Source organism: Muscardinus avellanarius (genome assembly GCF_963383645.1).
Source record: "Muscardinus avellanarius genome assembly, chromosome: 17".
NCBI classification, from domain to species: Eukaryota; Metazoa; Chordata; class Mammalia; order Rodentia; family Gliridae; genus Muscardinus; species Muscardinus avellanarius.
Window position 1 is genome coordinate 49,363,169 of NC_137803.1, and position 16,267 is coordinate 49,379,435.

The 16,267-nt window shown below is 41.3% G+C and overlaps 1 protein-coding gene across 1 annotated transcript in view; it reads right to left on the bottom strand.

Annotated features, from left to right (window-relative positions):
* Positions 1 to 3,232: 3,232 nt before the first annotated feature.
* PSMA8 (proteasome 20S subunit alpha 8) overlaps positions 3,233 to 16,267 on the bottom strand; it is a gene marked incomplete at both ends in the record, with an annotated part of 37,879 nt that continues 24,844 nt past the window's right edge. The window contains 3 exons of the mRNA XM_080714760.1: positions 3,233 to 3,325; positions 8,651 to 8,713; positions 8,910 to 9,029. Coding sequence (XP_080570886.1) covers positions 3,233 to 3,325; positions 8,651 to 8,713; positions 8,910 to 9,029 — 276 coding nt within the window. The remainder of the gene's footprint in view (positions 3,326 to 8,650; positions 8,714 to 8,909; positions 9,030 to 16,267) is intronic.

Below are 16,267 nucleotides of genomic sequence, written 5' to 3' on the forward strand. Positions count from 1 at the left end.
GTGCATTAAGTTTATAAGTCATAGTCATAGTCATAGTCATAACCATAGGCATTAAGTCATAGTCATAACCATAGGCAAGTTGTGGAATCAAAGATGAAAAGACATGGATCCACCGGGCGTGGTGGCGCACGCTTGTAATCCCCGCGCTTGGGAGGCAGAGACAGGAGGATCGCGCAGGTTCGAAGCCAGCCCCGCGCTGGCTTAGGAGACCCTGTTTCCAAATAAAATGTAAAAATAGGTCTGGGAGTGTAGCCCAGAGGTAGAAGGGCTTCCAGGAACCCCAGTGCCACCAAAAAAAAGAGACATGGATTCCCCCCTGCTGATCCTAAACAGTTCCCTTTTAGAAGGGAAGACAGACACAAAAAGCTTCATAACATAATCCTGATTATAACGAAATACTTGGGTTAAACATCTTGTTTTCCTACTATAATAGTAATGAAGACAAAAATGGGGTCTATTTTTTTTAGCACTATCTCCTTGGCATCTGCAACATCTAAGTGTCACTGGAAGTAAGATATAATTAGTGATAAGAAAGAAGCGTAAGTACAAGACGCTAAGCCCCGTGTCCAGCACGCCAAGGCTTCACGATGGGCTCCTTGCATTTCAGGACAGTGAAAGTCCAGCCTTCTGCACGTACATGAGGAGACAGGTCTACGGTAGCAGCTGATTATTTACCTTTTTCTTTTCTCAAAGTGTTAAATTTTGCTTCGTAACACCATTGCTTCTGGAAAGTGAAGCAGTACAGGAAGGAATTAGAATACTGGTTCTAAGCTTTTAAGATGAGGAGTAGGGACTCAAAAACTTTCGTGGAGTCAATGAAACCAGAAAGGCAGCCAGGGCATAAACAAGAGTTAGGAATAGAAACTGCCCTATAATCTTTACATCTGAGGAACAGAGTCCAGTAACAGAAAGTGACAAGAATTTGGCCCGAGACCAACACCAGGGAGGCAGCCCTCACTGGTGAGGAAGGGCCTTATACCTTTAAAGATTCTGACTCTAGCCTTGGTTTTGCTCAGGATCCTGAGCCCTACAGCCAACAATGGCTGTTATGATTTGAATATAGAACGTGCTCTGGAAAGGCACGTGTATTGGCAATGAAAAATGTTCAAAGATGAAACAGTTAAGTCATGAGGGTTTTAACCTTATCAGGGAATTCAGCCATTGGTGGATTACTTCAAATGGATTTACTGGTGTAACTAAGCAAGTAGCTAGACCCCCAGTGGCTGGAGGAGGTAGGTCATGGAGGGAGGGTGGCCTTTGGGACTCTCTCTGTCCTTGGACCTTTTACTCACTGCTTCCGGGATGCCCCCAGCAGCTTTTCTTGTACACCCTGCCACCATGTTTCTGCCTCGGAGCCAGCTGACCATGGACTGAACCTCTGAAACTTGAGCCAAATAAACCTTTTCTACTCTGAATTATTTAGCCAGGTATTTTGGTGATGTAACAGAAAAACGAACTAACATGATGGCTTAGATCATCAGCTATCCCAGGCTGATTCTTGTCTTTCCCATCTCTACTGAACTTTTCACTCCCCTGCAAAAAACTGTCTTGTTTTCAAAAATAACACTAAAATACCTCACCAAGCTGGGCATGGTGGTTCGTGCTTGTAATCCCAGAAGTTGGGAGGCTGAGAGAGGAGGATCACAGGTTTGAGGACAGCCTCAGAAAGTAGTGAGATTCTCATCAACCTAGTAAGGCTCTGTTTCAAAATAAAAATAAAATGGGACTGAGATTGTAGCTTAGAGGTTGAATGCCCCTGGGTTCAATCCCCAGTACATACAAACACACACACACACACACACACACACACACACACACACACACACAAATACCACACAAACACACACAAAAATACCCCTAAGCCAAGTGCAGTAGTACACACCTATAATTCCAGTACTTGGAAGGCTGAGTCAGGAGGATCACAGGTTCAAAGCCAGCCTCAGCAATTTAGCAGTATCTTGTTTCCAAATTAAAAATAAAATAGGGTTGGGGTTTAGCTCAGAGGTGGAATGCCTCTGGGTTCAATCCCAAGGACTGAACACATACACACACACACACAACCACCAAAAACTCAAAAATAATAAGGCACATGGGCTTTTGTTTTTACGCTTGCTAGTATCTTTTCTCCCCAAAACATAAAATAAATCCTAACAGCCACTAGGCACTGCATTTTCAGGCCATTCAGACTTACTTTCTCGTACTTCTTCACTTCCTTTACTTCTCTTATTTCTCCCCACAAGCCTAGTACAAGGTCAAGTGTAACATAAGCTTTCCAGATATTTGAAGGAACATGAAACAAACATACTGGGTATACTTGGAATGAAATAAAGATCTAAACAAAACGCTGCCTGCACCACCTTCTTGTCTCCGGCCAGCACCCTGTTAGGATGCCCTTAACACCCTTATGGCTCGTTGGCTGCCTCGCGCGGCCCTTTCACAGGTGCTCCAGGAGCTCTGCGTGGTGCTCCACGCCTACGAGCTCAGCGTGGTGCTCCACGCCTACAATCCTCGTACGCGGGACAAAGGCAGGCTAGAGGACAGCCTCAGCAGCAGAGCAAGACGCTCAGCGGCCTAGCGACACCCTGTTTCCAAATAAAAAATAAGGATGGTTAGAGGTGTAATTTGAAAGCAAAATACCCCTGGGTTCAATCCCCAGTACTATAAAAAGAGGGGGGAAAAGTGTTCCATGAATATATTTCTATTGCATCTTATAAAATTAAAAAGGTAAAATACATAAGACAGAACATGTTAAAATGAAGTTTGACCAAAACTTGAAAATTCACAAACACATGGAAGATTTTATTGTCCACGAAGAAGTACAATTCAATATTCAATTTTTATTCAGTTAATTATTACAGAATACGTTAGCACTTTCACTGACAGTGAATCCTCAAACTTCAAGTTAATAGTTTTTTTAATTAGAATTTTTTTTCTTAATTAAACTTGCTTACACGAAGAAAAGCAATACACAGAACAAGTTATATCATACTGTCTTGGGTTTATGTGGAATTAGGAATCCTTTCCACAATTACTAGAATCTACTTTCAAAGAAAATATTAACATTACCCTCTATTTGACTATGCAATAAATAAAAAACATCACAACCTGCCATTCTCAAAGTAGCCTATGAGTACTAAAATACTGCGCACTAACACTTCGAACTCTAATAGTTCACCAAGTAATTCCAAGCAGTACAGCAAACATTAAATGCTCCCAGGGTTCATCCGAAAAATTAAGCAGTCTTCTTTGATTTTTTCTTCTCTGCTTCTTCTTTTTCCTTTTCTATTTCAGTTACTTGTAATTCAATTTCTTTAGCACTAAACATCTGAAAAGAGAAAAATTTTTAAAAAGCAAATCCAGGCTTAATCAATATTTACATATTTATAACTTAAAGAAATTCGATCTGTGTGTGTGTTATCTTTTTTTTTTTTTTTTTTTGCAGCACTAAGGATTGAACCCAGGAGCATTCTACCTCTGAACTATACCCCCCGCCCTATTTTATTTTTTATTTTGAAACAGGATCTCACTAAGTTGTGGAGGGCCTTACTAAGTAGCTGAAGCCTATCTCAACCTCCCAAATACTGGGATTACAGGCATGCTAGCTACCACTCTCAGATAAACTTATTTTTCTTAACTTTATATTTTATAACTTCAGGTATACAATGAAATGTTTCAAAAAGTTAAAAAGCAACATGCTTATGATAATTATAAACCAATCAGATTTCTGGCACTTCCCTATCATTGTATATTTCCACTGTAAAATAAAGCAAGCCTGTAAACTAGTACTTGGGAGGCTGAGTCAGGAGGATCATAGGTTTGCTGCCAGCCTCAGAAACCTGAGGCTCTGCAACTTAGTGAGACTTTGTTTCAAAATTAAAAAATAAAAATAGAGCTGGGGATGTAGCTCGAATGTAGAATTAGATTTTATTGGTGCACAGAGTCTCACATCAGTGTGTATCCTGTTGACAATGGCATATATTCACAGTTCTTGTGCCCTCCCCCCATCCGCTACCCCTTTTTCCTCCCTCCCAATACTGAGTATCCAGGTTAAAAATGTCATATTCACATGTATACAAAGATTTGAATGTAGTGTTTCCATGAAGGAACCTCAGCCTTCTTCCTCCCCTCCCCTTCCTTTCTGGCCTCGCTGAGGTTTCCCCTCCATTACCTGGAGTCCCTCTGGTATCCCTAATACCCCCTAGCTCGGGGAAGTCACTGCCTGTGCCTATATGCTGGAGTGTTGAGCCTATGCCTTCCTCTAATAGCTTCAGAGTCTCTGGTCTGATCGATTTTATTTCTTATTTGGAAATAGGGTCTCACTAATTTGTGGAGGGCCTCACTAAATTCCTAACGCTGGCTTTAAACTACTATGATCCTCCTGTCTCAGCCTCCAAAGAATTGGGATTGCAAGCGTGCACCACCATGCCTGTATGTATGTATGTATGTATGTATTGGTGGTGCTGGGGGTGGAACCCAGAGGCTTTCTACCTCTCGGCTATACTCCCAGACCTATTTTTATATTTTATTTGGAAATAGGGTCTCACTAAGTTGCTGAGAGCCTAAGTAGCGGAGGCTGGCTTTGAGCCTGTGCGATCCTCCTGTCTCAGCCTCCCAATCGCGAGGATTATAAGCCTGCGCCACCACGCCTGGCCTCCGGCTTTATTTTTTATTTTGAAACAAGGTCTCAATAAGTTTCTGAGGCTGGCTTCAAAGCTGTGGTTGTCCTGTCTCCCCCTCCTAAGAACTGGGATTACAGGCATGTGCCACAACGCCAGGCTTAAAATGTAATTTTGAAGCCCAGTGTGGTAGTGTATGCTTGTTTTTCCAGTACATTAAAGAAAAAGAAGACGACCTTGGAAGATGGAAAGATCTCCCTTGCTCATGGATAGGCAGAGTGATTATCATCAAAATGGCTATTCTGCCAAAAGTGATCTACAGATTCAATGCAATTTTTATCAAAATACCAACGACATTCTTCATAGACCTAGAAAAATCAGTCATGAACTTTATATGGAGAAAGACCCAGAATACCAAAGCAATTTTCAGCAATAAGAACCATACGGGAGGCATCACAATCCCTGATTTCAAATTATACTACAGAGCCAGGCATGGTGGCACATGCTTGTAATCCCAGCATTTGGGAGGCTGAGACAGGAGGATCCAGGTTTGCGACTAGCCTCAGCTACTCAGTGAGGCCCTTTGCAACTTAGTGAGACCCTGTTTCAAAATAAAAAATTAAAATTAGGGCTGGGGGTGTAGCTCGGAGTTACAATGCCCTTGGGTTCCATACCCAGTACCAAAAAGAAAAATTATACTACAGAGCAATAGTAGTAAAAAACAGCATGGCATTGGCACAACAATAGGCACAGACCAGTGGAACAGAATAGAAGATACAGAAACAAACCCACACATCTATAGTCAATTGATCTTTGACAAAGGGACCAAACTCATATGCTGGAGAAAAGACAGCTTTTTCAACAAATGGTGCTGGGAGAACTGGCTATCCATTTGTTCTCTCTAATATGCTCAAACTAGGGAGTATTAGGGATACCAAAGGGACTCCAGATAATGGGGAAAACTCAGATATATGTTACTTTAAATTTTTTAAAAAACTAACATTATGCTATGGATTAAAGATTTGTTTCCCTCCAAAATTTGTATGTAAAGTCTTACCCCAAAGTGTCATAAATACTAGGAGGTGAGGTTGCAGGGAGGTGACTAGGGGTGTGGGTCTCGCTCCCCATGTGCAGATATGATGGGAAGATGTCCTTTGCTGTGAGCCGGCAGGGCTCTCACTAGAACCTGACCATGCTGGCACCCGATCCTGGACTTTCCACTTTCAAAACTGTGAGAATTAGGTGTTTGTTGCTTAAACCACACAGCCTAGGGCATTCTTTTATGGCAACTCAAATGACTAAGACAAACTATTTAGTTTCTCCAAAGAAGAAACTTTCAAAGCCAGGCATGGTAGCATACGCTTATACTCCCAGCATTTGTGAGGCTGAGACAGGAGGATCATGGTTGACAGTGTCAGCTACTTAGTGACGCCCTTTGCAATTCAGTGAGACCCTATTTCAAAATAAAGAATAAGAAATAGGGCTAGGGGTGTATTTCAGAGGCAGAATTCCCCTCGGTTCTATCCCCAGTACCGAAAAAAAAAAAAAAAAAAGGAAAAGAAAAGAAATTTTCAATCTGCAAGTAAGGAGTAAATAATACATTTCAGAAACTGGGCTGGAAGGTATAACTGTTTAGTCATTTCTGGTCCCTGTAAAGGAAGCCGAGGCTCCTCCGGCTCCATGGGATGGGGAAAAAATCTGTCTTTTGTATAGATTTTTAGCTAGTTTTGTTTCCAACCTCTAACTTAAACTCTTACCCATTTTACCTTACCTCCAGTAGTTCCAGAAAATCTAAGTTGTCTTCTGGAATTTGCTTACGTCACTCACCCCTCTGTATGCACTGAGATTTCTTTTAAGTTTAATTGGCTGACATTTATTTTCTGCATGTTTCTTTAAATGTCGTTGACATTGCTCATAATCTTCTGTTTTTTCATGACCACACACTTTTTCCTGTATTTACTATCATTCCCTTTTCTGTCCTCCTCTTTCTGGTTTATACTTTTGCTTTGGTTTGCTACTGCCTTGTCTGCTCATTATGAAAGCTGGGCTGGTAGAAAGGACCCAGCTTTCAAGTGAAGGTTGGTCTTGATTCTTGGTATCACCCGTCCACTAAGCTGTGTGACTGCATGGGTCATACAGCCTCTCTGAGCTTCCGTATCCTCTGAATTGTGAGAAGTAAGACTCACTTCAATTTAACTGACTTGAACTTAAGTAGATCCAACAGTATTTATTTGTGTGTCTGCGTGTGTGTGTGTGTGTGTGTGTGTGGCTAAGTATCTAACCTGTGGCCTCCTGCATAGTAGGCAAGCACTCTGCATTCTATCACTAAGCCACATCCTCAGACCTCAGTAGCATTTACTTCTTAGCAAGGTATACAGATATATACATAGGTGGGGCTATGCGGGAGCAGAAAGCCACTGCCCTGTCCCCATTCCTCATATTTACTGAAATTTTGTTACTGTTAACCTCATGTTGTATCTGTTGGCTGATGCCCTGCAGAGCACTAATTTTTTCTTTTTCCTCCTTCTTCTTCTTCTTCTTCTTCTTCTTCTTCTTCTTCTTCTTCTTCTTCTTCTTCTTCTTCTTCTTCTTTTTCTTCTTCTTCTTCTTTTTTTTTTGAGGTACTGGGGATTGAACTCAGGGGCATTCTACCTCTGAGTTACATCCCAAACCCATTTTTAGTCTTTATTTTGAAACAGGATCTCATTAAGTTGCAGAAGGCTTCATGAGGCTGCCCTTGAACCTGCGATCCTCCTGTCTCAGCTTCCCAAGTATTGGGATTACAAGCGTGCACCATCACACTCAGAAAACAGCACTGATTTTAATACTATTTTTCCTTGAAATATTTTCCTTAAAACCAAAGGAGAGTACATATATGAATATATAAAACAATCCTGTAAGTATATATATATATATATATATTATTTTTATTATTATTATTTGCAGTACTGGGGATGGAACCCAGGGGTATTCTACCTCTGAGCTGTACTCTCAGTCCCATTTTTTAGTCTTTTGATTTTTTTTTGAAACAGGGTCTCACTGAGTTATAAAGGGCCTCACTAAGTAGCTGAAGCTGTTCCCAAACTGTGATCCTCTGGTCTCCACCTCCCAAATACTGGGATTACAAGCATGTGCCACCATCCCTGGCCTGTAAGTATATTTGTAATGTAATTTTCTATGCTTTGAGTGTTTTTGTATACTTTCAACTATGGAGAGGTAGTTGACTAACTAGATTGTATACAGTTCTACCTAATGAACAATGATGACCCATATTTCAAAGGCTGTTTAGTAAGTCCTCTATCACAGTATTCTGAAAAGCTTATTTTGTGGTCCAGCAGTTTCAATCCATAACGGCTGACAAGAGGCACATAAATATTGTTAGACTCACCACAAAGAAATATGAAAAATTTATCATGCTAGAGATTAACATTTAAGCCTGACAGAGGGTCAAGGCTCTCTCAAGCGAAAAGTAAAGAAAACAGAGGAAGAGCAGCAGCCAGGGCTGGGGATGTAGTTCAGTGTTGGAGCGTGTGCTTAACATGAGAGCCTGGGTTGGATCCCCGGTACTGCAAACAAAGAGCTCAGCAGATAATCAAAAGGCGGTGAAAGTTCCTTGACATAAGGAAGGATAACTTTATGTCAGAGACCTGGAAGGCCAACAATTACACTAAAACGATAGCTGAGTGATACTGGCTGGAAGCACACCTAGATTCAGGTCTAAAGGACGGGAGGAAGTGCTTTCCCTGTGAATTTACACAGGAATCAGCGCCAGAAGGAGTCCACACTTACAGGAACGACACAGACTGATTGGGGATCCTGTACAGAGATTCCAGTCCCTCTCCGAGTTTACACAGAGAAGTACTGGGTCTCAGCAGGCACAAGCCCATCAGTGGCTTCCAGACCACCAGCAGAGGTCACCACATGTCGATGGGTGCATTAGTCTTGCACTTGTAATGAAGATTCACAAGTATCAACATTTTAACTTTTGTTAGCATAAACTAGCAGATTTTTCTCCTCTTTGGTTAATAACTTACCTTCAAAGGTTGGTTTCTTCTTATTATAGCCAGTTCAATGTTCTTCCCACCAGACTGGACAACCTAAGGCAGAACAAATCCTTGTCAGAACTCCTTCAGCTGGCTCGGGTCTAGCTCCGCGAGAGGCTGGCTGCCCTGGGAAAGGCCCTAGGTTGGGTCCCCAGCACCTCCACACGCAAAAAGAGCTCTGGCCAAATAATAAACACAACGGATGAGAAAAAACCATGCTTTTCTGAATATGCTTTAGTAGGTCACTTACTTCCAGCAAAGCTCTTATTGCTAATTTGATAGCTTCATTGTCATTTGCGATTGCATCTTCTGTGTAATTCTTTTCTAGAAATTCTCGGACAGTTTTAGCACTTCGGCCAATTGCGTTTGCCTTGAAAAATAAAGATAAGAGTGTCATTGCAATATGAATGAATTTATCATTACTAAGAAAATTCAGAATTTTGGAGTTTGCTCCAATATTCCTTAATCCCTTAGGTCCCAAGTGTTCAATTCTGCAAATATAATATTTATTCCAACCCTATAATTCCAGTACTTGGGAGGCTGAGACAGGAGATTTTCCGCTTTGAAGCCAGTCTCAGCAGCATAGTGAGATTCTCAGCAACCAAATGAAAACCTGTTTCAAAACAAAAAAAAGAGATAGGGTGGGTAGAATATCCCCAAATTCAATCCCTAGTATATAACACACACACAAACACACACAAAAAAAAAACCCACAAATTATTTCAATGTTACCATAAGTGGTATAATTGTTGCTCAATTTAAGTTTTTATATAGAACAATGGGACAAAATGGGTTAATAGAACTACAAAGTGAAAAGTATAGACTTAAAAACTTACCAAACATTTTTGAAGCTCATATGATTATTATATGAATAATTTGTCATTGTGACATCACTTTCATTTTCAGAAATAACAATGCTTTGTCCTGGTCAATGCTTCCTATTAGTTTTTGGGGTTTTTTTCAGGTCTGGGGGTGGAACCCAGGGCATTCGACCTCCGAGCTACACCTCCTGCCCTATTTTTTTATTCTTTATTTTGAAACCGGGTCTCACTGAGTTGCAGAGGGCCTCACTAAGTAGCTGAGGCTGTCCGCGAACTCCGATCCTCCGGTCTCAACCTCCCGAATGATGGGATGACAAGCGTGTGCCACCACGCCCAGCCTTCCTATTAGTTCAATGGATCACAACTCTTTTATCAACAGAAAAAAAACTGGAAAAGTCGAAACACCCACATATGTGGACAAAAAGGAGGTATAAATTTGCGAAATCCTCAGCAAATTAGATTTTTTTTTTTTTTTTTTTTTGGCGGAACTAGGGATAGAACCCAATGGCATTCCAGCTCCTAGCTACACCCAAAGCCCTATTTTTTTATTCTTTATTTTTTGAAACAGGGTCTCACTAAGTTGCTGAGGGCTTCACTAAGTAGCTGAGGCTGGCTTTGAACCTGTATGATCCTCCTGTCTCAGCTTCTCAAGTACTGTGATTACAAGTGTACACTACCAAACCTGGCTAAATTAGATCCCCTTTTAAAATAAAATATAAAGAGCTCAGGGCATTTCTTGGAGGTAGAATGGTCCTGGGTTCAGTCCCCAGTAACCCCTCCCCCCCAAAAAAAAAGAAAGAAAAGAAAAGAAAAGGAGAGAGAGGGAAAAAGATGACCTTGAGGAGCTGGGCATGCTGGTGCACACTTGTAATCCAGCATTCGGGAGGCTGAGATCCTGGTTCCCCAACAGCCTCAGCTACTTAGTGAGACCCTGTTTCAAAATAAAGAATTAAAAATAGGGCTGGGGGTGTATTTTAGAGGTAGAATGCTCCTGGGTTCTATCCTCTGTACTGCAAAAAAAAAAAAAAAAAAGTCAGACTAAATATTCAGATCGGTACTAGTGATGATGATAATTCACCTTAACAGAACAATTATGTTCCAAGCATATGTTAAATGCGTTAAGTAGATTATCCCATTTAACCATCATGAAAATAATTACACAGGTACCATTATGAACCTCAATCCCTGAATGAAAGAAACGGAGGCTTGGAGAGGTTGAAATGGAATTTCCCGACCTCTGCAGTGCTAACATTGTGCCAGATAATTCTTTGTAGTGGGCTCTCCTGTGAATGGCAGGATATTTGACAGCCTCTACCAACTAGATCCCTGTAGCACCATCCACGCCATCTGTGACAACCAAACACATCTCCAGACACCGTTAAATGTCTCTCTGTGATCCCAGTTTATGAACAGCTGGCTCCTGTTCTCCTGCCCAAGATCATGTAGAGCTGGGCTTCAACACCAAGAGTTCTGAGTCAACAATCCAAGCGTCTGCCTCATGCCTTTCCTTCTGACAATCCAGACAGTGCAAAGGACCAGCAGAAAGGCCCGGCCCTCATGGGTGTTAAAAGGGGACCGTCTGCTGGGCGTGGTGGCGCACACTTGTAATCCCCACGCTTGGGAGGAGGAGACAGGAGGATCGCACAGGTTCGAAGCCAGCAGTGCTGGCTTAAGAGACCCTGTTTCCAAATAAAAAAGTATAAAAATAGGCTGGGAGTGTAGCCCAGAGGTAGAATGCCTCTGGGTTCAATCCCCAGTATCATGAAAAAAGAGGAAGAAATTGTTTAAAGATAATAGGTTTTAAATGTTCTCATTACAAAGAAATATCTGAGGTGATGGGTATGTTAATTAGGTTGGTTTAATTATTCTATAATGTAAGCCTACACCAAAACATCACATTAACACCATAAATAAATACCATTTCCTGGGTTCCATAGAACCCAGGAGCATTCTACCTCCAAGCTACACTCCCAGCCTGATTTTTTATTCTTTATTTTGAAACAGGGTCTCACAGAGTTGCAGATGGCCTCACTAAGTAGCTGAGGCTGGCAGTGAATCCAGATCCTCCTGTCTCAGCCTCCCATGTATTACAAGCATGTGCCACCATGCCTGGCTATTCATTTGTCAATTTTAAAACTTTTAAAAAGTATTTTCTGACAGGTGTGGTGGCACACCCGTGTAATCCCAGCATTTGGGAGGCTGAGACAGGAGGATCTCAGTTGGAGAACAGCCTCAGCTACTTAGTGAGGCCCTTTGCAACTCAGTGATACCCTGTTTCAAAATAAAGATAAAAAATAGGGCTGGTGGTGTAGCTTGGCGGTAAAATACCCCAGGGATCCATCCCCAGTACCGGGGGGAAAAAAAAAATTCTACCAGGCATGATGGCACAAGTTTATAATCCCAGTATTTGGGAGGCTGAGAAAGAAGGATCACAGGTTCAAGACAAGCCTAAGTAACTTAATGAGACCCTGTTTCAAAAAACAATAAATAACAAAAAATAAGGAGGATTGGGGGAGCTGGGCATGGTGGCGTATGCTTGTAATCCCAGCATTTGGGAGGCTGAGACTGGAGGATCGCAGTTCGCGGACAGCCTTAGCTACTTAGGCCCTTCACAATTCAACTAGACGCTGTTTCAAAAATAAAAAGACTAGCCAGGTGTGGTGGCACATGCCTGTGTTTGGGAGGCGGAGACAGGAGGATCCAGGAGGTTCAAAGCCAGCCTCGCTGGCTTAAGAGACCCTGTTTCCAAATAAAAATATAAAAAATAGGTCTGGGAGTATAGCCCGGAGGTAGAAGGGTTTCCAGGAACCCCAGTACCAATAAATAAATAAATAAATAAACTAAAAAATAGGGCTGGGGGCGTCACTCAGAGGTACAATGCCTGAGAGTTCCATCCCTAATACCGCAAAAAAAAAAAAAAAAAAAAAAAGAATTGAATTATAACAGTGCTAGAATGCCCTGGGTTCAATTTCTAGTACCAAAATAAAAAATAAAAATAAAGGTACTTAAGCTGGGCATGGTGCACAGGTTTATAATCCCAATACATGGGAGACTGAAACAGAAGGATCACAAGTTCATGGTCAGCCTCCGCAACTTAGCAAGGCTTTCAGCAACTAGTGAGACCTTGTTTTCAGATAAGAAATAAAATCAGGCTGAGTGTGTACCTCAGAGATAGTACACCCCCGGGTTCCAGCTTCAGGACCAAAGGAAACCAAACAAACAAACAAAATTTTTCAAATGTTTTGTTATAAATGATTATTATTATCATTATTATTTTTCTATACTGGGGATTGAACCCGGGGCATTCTACTTCCAAGCTACATCCCCAGCCCTAATTTTTTAATCTTTATTTTTAACAGTGTCTTAGTAAGTTGCAGAGGGCCTCACTAAGTCACTAAGGTTATCTGTGAGCCTGCTATCCTCCTGTCTCAGCCTCCCAAGTATTGGGAGTACAAGCCAGTGCCACCACGCCTGGCTGAGATGGATTTTTTTTAAAGTTGCATAATACTTTTCTTAACCAAAACCTCACAAGAAAGTATGTTTTTTGTTTGTTTGTTTGTTTTGTTTTTCAGTACTGGGACTGAAACTCAGGTGCATTCTACCTCTGAGCTACAACTCCCAGCCTTACTATTTTTAGTATTTTATTTTATTTTATTTTTTGCGGGTCTGGGGATGGAACCCAGGGGCATTCTACCTCCGAGCTACACCTCCTGCCCTATTTTTTATTCTTTATTTTGAAACCAGGTCTCACTGAGCTGCAGAGGGCCTCTGAGGCTGTCCGCGAACAGCGATCCTCTGGTCTCAGCCTCCCGAATGCTGGGATTACAAGCGTGCGCCACCATGCCCGGCAGGAAGTATGGTATTTTGTCAGCCATGGTGGTGCATGCTTGTAACCATAGTGACTTAAAAGGCTAACATAGAAGGATCGCAACTTAGTGAGACTGTCTCCAAACAAACACAGAACGGGCGGAGGCTGCAGCTCAGTGTGTACCCGCAGGGTCAGTCCCCAGTACTATAAAAACACACGAGCAAACAAAACAGTGTGCGCAGGGAGTAACGCAGCCGTGTGTGCAGACCACAGTCATTCACCCCATCTCTACACCACGACCTGGCCTGAGGACGCCACTGCATTTTCAGATCAAAATAATAGATGAAAATTCCAGCAATTAAAAAATTCTATAATCTCCCTGATGAGAAAACTGTTCTCAGAGAGCAACCAAATTAAAATGAAATATTATGTAAATTTATTTTTTTGTGTTTTTGTTTTGTTTTTGGTGGTATTGGGGGTGGAACCCAGAGCCTTTCTACCTCCGGGCTATACCCCCAGACCTTTTTTTATATTTTATTTGGAAACAGGGTCTCACTCAGTTGCTGAGAGCCTCACTAAGTAGCTGAGGCTGGCTTCGAACCGGTACGGTCCTCCTGTCTCAGCCTCCCAAGCGCGGGGATTACAAGCGTGCGCCACCACGCCTGGCTAAAATTATGTAAATTTAGAAACTGCCATTTTCTAATATTGAAATGCACAGTACTGGTGTAATGATAAATGTGGACAGAAGATGGCAGGCTTCAAAGAATTCAAAGGTAAGTATTTTGGTTAGGTCTTTGATTTCAGAGGGACAAGAAATGTATATGTAAAAGTTTGTTTTATTTTTCCCCCATACTGGGGATTGAACCCAGGGGCATTCTACCTCTGAGCTAGACTCCCAGCCTGATTTTTTATTCTTTATTTTGAAACAAAGTCTCACTAGGTTGCAGAGGGCCTCACTAGGTAGAGGAGGCTGGCATTGAACCATGAACATATCCTCTTGTCTCAGCCTCCTGAGTACTGGGAGTACAAGTGTGAGCCACCATGCTGGCAATGCAAAATGTTTCTCTCTCTTTCTTCCTTCCTTCCTTCCTTCCTTCCTTCCTTCCTTCCTTCCTTCCTTCCTTCCTTCCTTCCTTTCGGTGGTACTGGGGTTCCTAGAAACCCTTCTACCTCTGGGCTACACTCCCAGACACCTATTTTTTATATTTTTATTTGGAAACAGGGTCTCTTAAGCCAGAGAGGCTGGCTTTGAACCTATGCAATCCTCCTGTCTCTTTCTTTCTTTTCCTTTTTTTTTTTTTTTGGTGGTACTGGGGATGGAACCCAGGGGCATTCTACCTCTGAGCTAGATTCCCAGCCTGATTTTTTATTCTTTATTTTGAAACAGGGTCTCACTGAGTTTGCAAAGGGCCTCACTAAATAGCTGAGGCTGGCCACGAACTACGATCCTCTTGTCTCAGCCTCCCAAATGCTGGGATTACAAACGTGCGCCACCATGCCTAGCTCCAAAACATTTCTAATTGGCAGGAAAAAGTCTGATATTTGCAGCTGGTAAATTTATACCTTATGATTACCAATTAGATTACCAAGGCAGATAAAAAGATTCCAACTGACACACATATTCTGGTGTTTGTTGCAATTATAATTCACTGTTTTACTGGCCTGGTTAACTTGTTTATAATATAGTATTTAACAAGTGTGGTCAGCACAAATAAAATTCTTCACTTAACACAGGTGTACAGAACATGACAATATTTCCTTATTAATTTATTTGGCTCTTAGGAATAGCAAAATAATCCAGCATGAATTTATTTAGAGACTGTATACTTAAACTCTGTGTGTGTGTGTGTGTGTGTGTGTGTGTGTGTGTGTGTGTGTGGTGCTGGGGACTGAACTCAGTACAACCCAGGGCCTCACGCATGCTAGGCAAACATATACTATTGAGCCACATCCTCAAACCTGCTAAAATTGTTATTTCTGTATCAGTTATTCTTATAGAAAAGAATATATGAAAATTCATTTCTGGAAACTGCCACTAGTTTCTCTGGAATGTAGACTTTTGTAATGAATTGAGTATACCATTAAGCAAAATTGGTACTCTGGCACTGAAACAACAATAACAATTATCCAGGAAACAAATTATATTCCATGAATTATCTGGAGATCACTATGATATACTAACACCTAAGTATGTATCATAGTTTAGAGTACTTACTCTGACTCTCCTAGAATAAAGAAAACTTTAATTATTAGAGTATGGGGTTCAAATGTTCTTCTAGTTCTTTACTAAAGCAGGTGGGTCATGGTGGCACATGCCTGTAATCCCAGTACTTGAAAGGCTGAGACAGAAGGATTGAAGGTTGAGCCAGCCTCATCCACTTAGTGAGACCCTTCAGCAACTTAGTGAGACCTTGTTTCAAAATAAAATATAAAAATAGGGCTGGGATTGTAGCTCAAAGGTAGAATGCCCCTGGGTTCAATCCCAAGTACCAAAAAAAAAAAAAAAAGACATTTTCTACTTAAAGCAAAAAGCAGTATCTTTAAGTATCTATATGATAGACTATTAATTTGGAAGATAAATAATCAGTAAAAACTAAATAGTATTTCTCTTACTTGACCATTTATTGACACTTAGGTTTGTTACACCTTTTCAAAAGTAGAAAAAAAGTCTAGGGTTAATAAACAGAAGTGTTTCATTATCTAAAATCATAATTTATAATTAGCTAAATGACTATATTTCATGTTTTTAAGCTGAGTGTGGTGGTGCATGCTTGTAATCTCAGTACTTGGGAGGCTGAGACAGGAGGAGCTCAGGTTTGCAGCCAGCCTTGGCTACTTAGTGAGGCCCTCCACAACTTTCTGAAAACTTGTTTCAAAATAAAGAATAAAAAATAGGGCCGGAGGTGGAGCTCAGGGGCAGAATGCCCCTAGGTTCATTCTCCAGAACTGAAAATATAAAATAATAAAGTTTTTGCCACC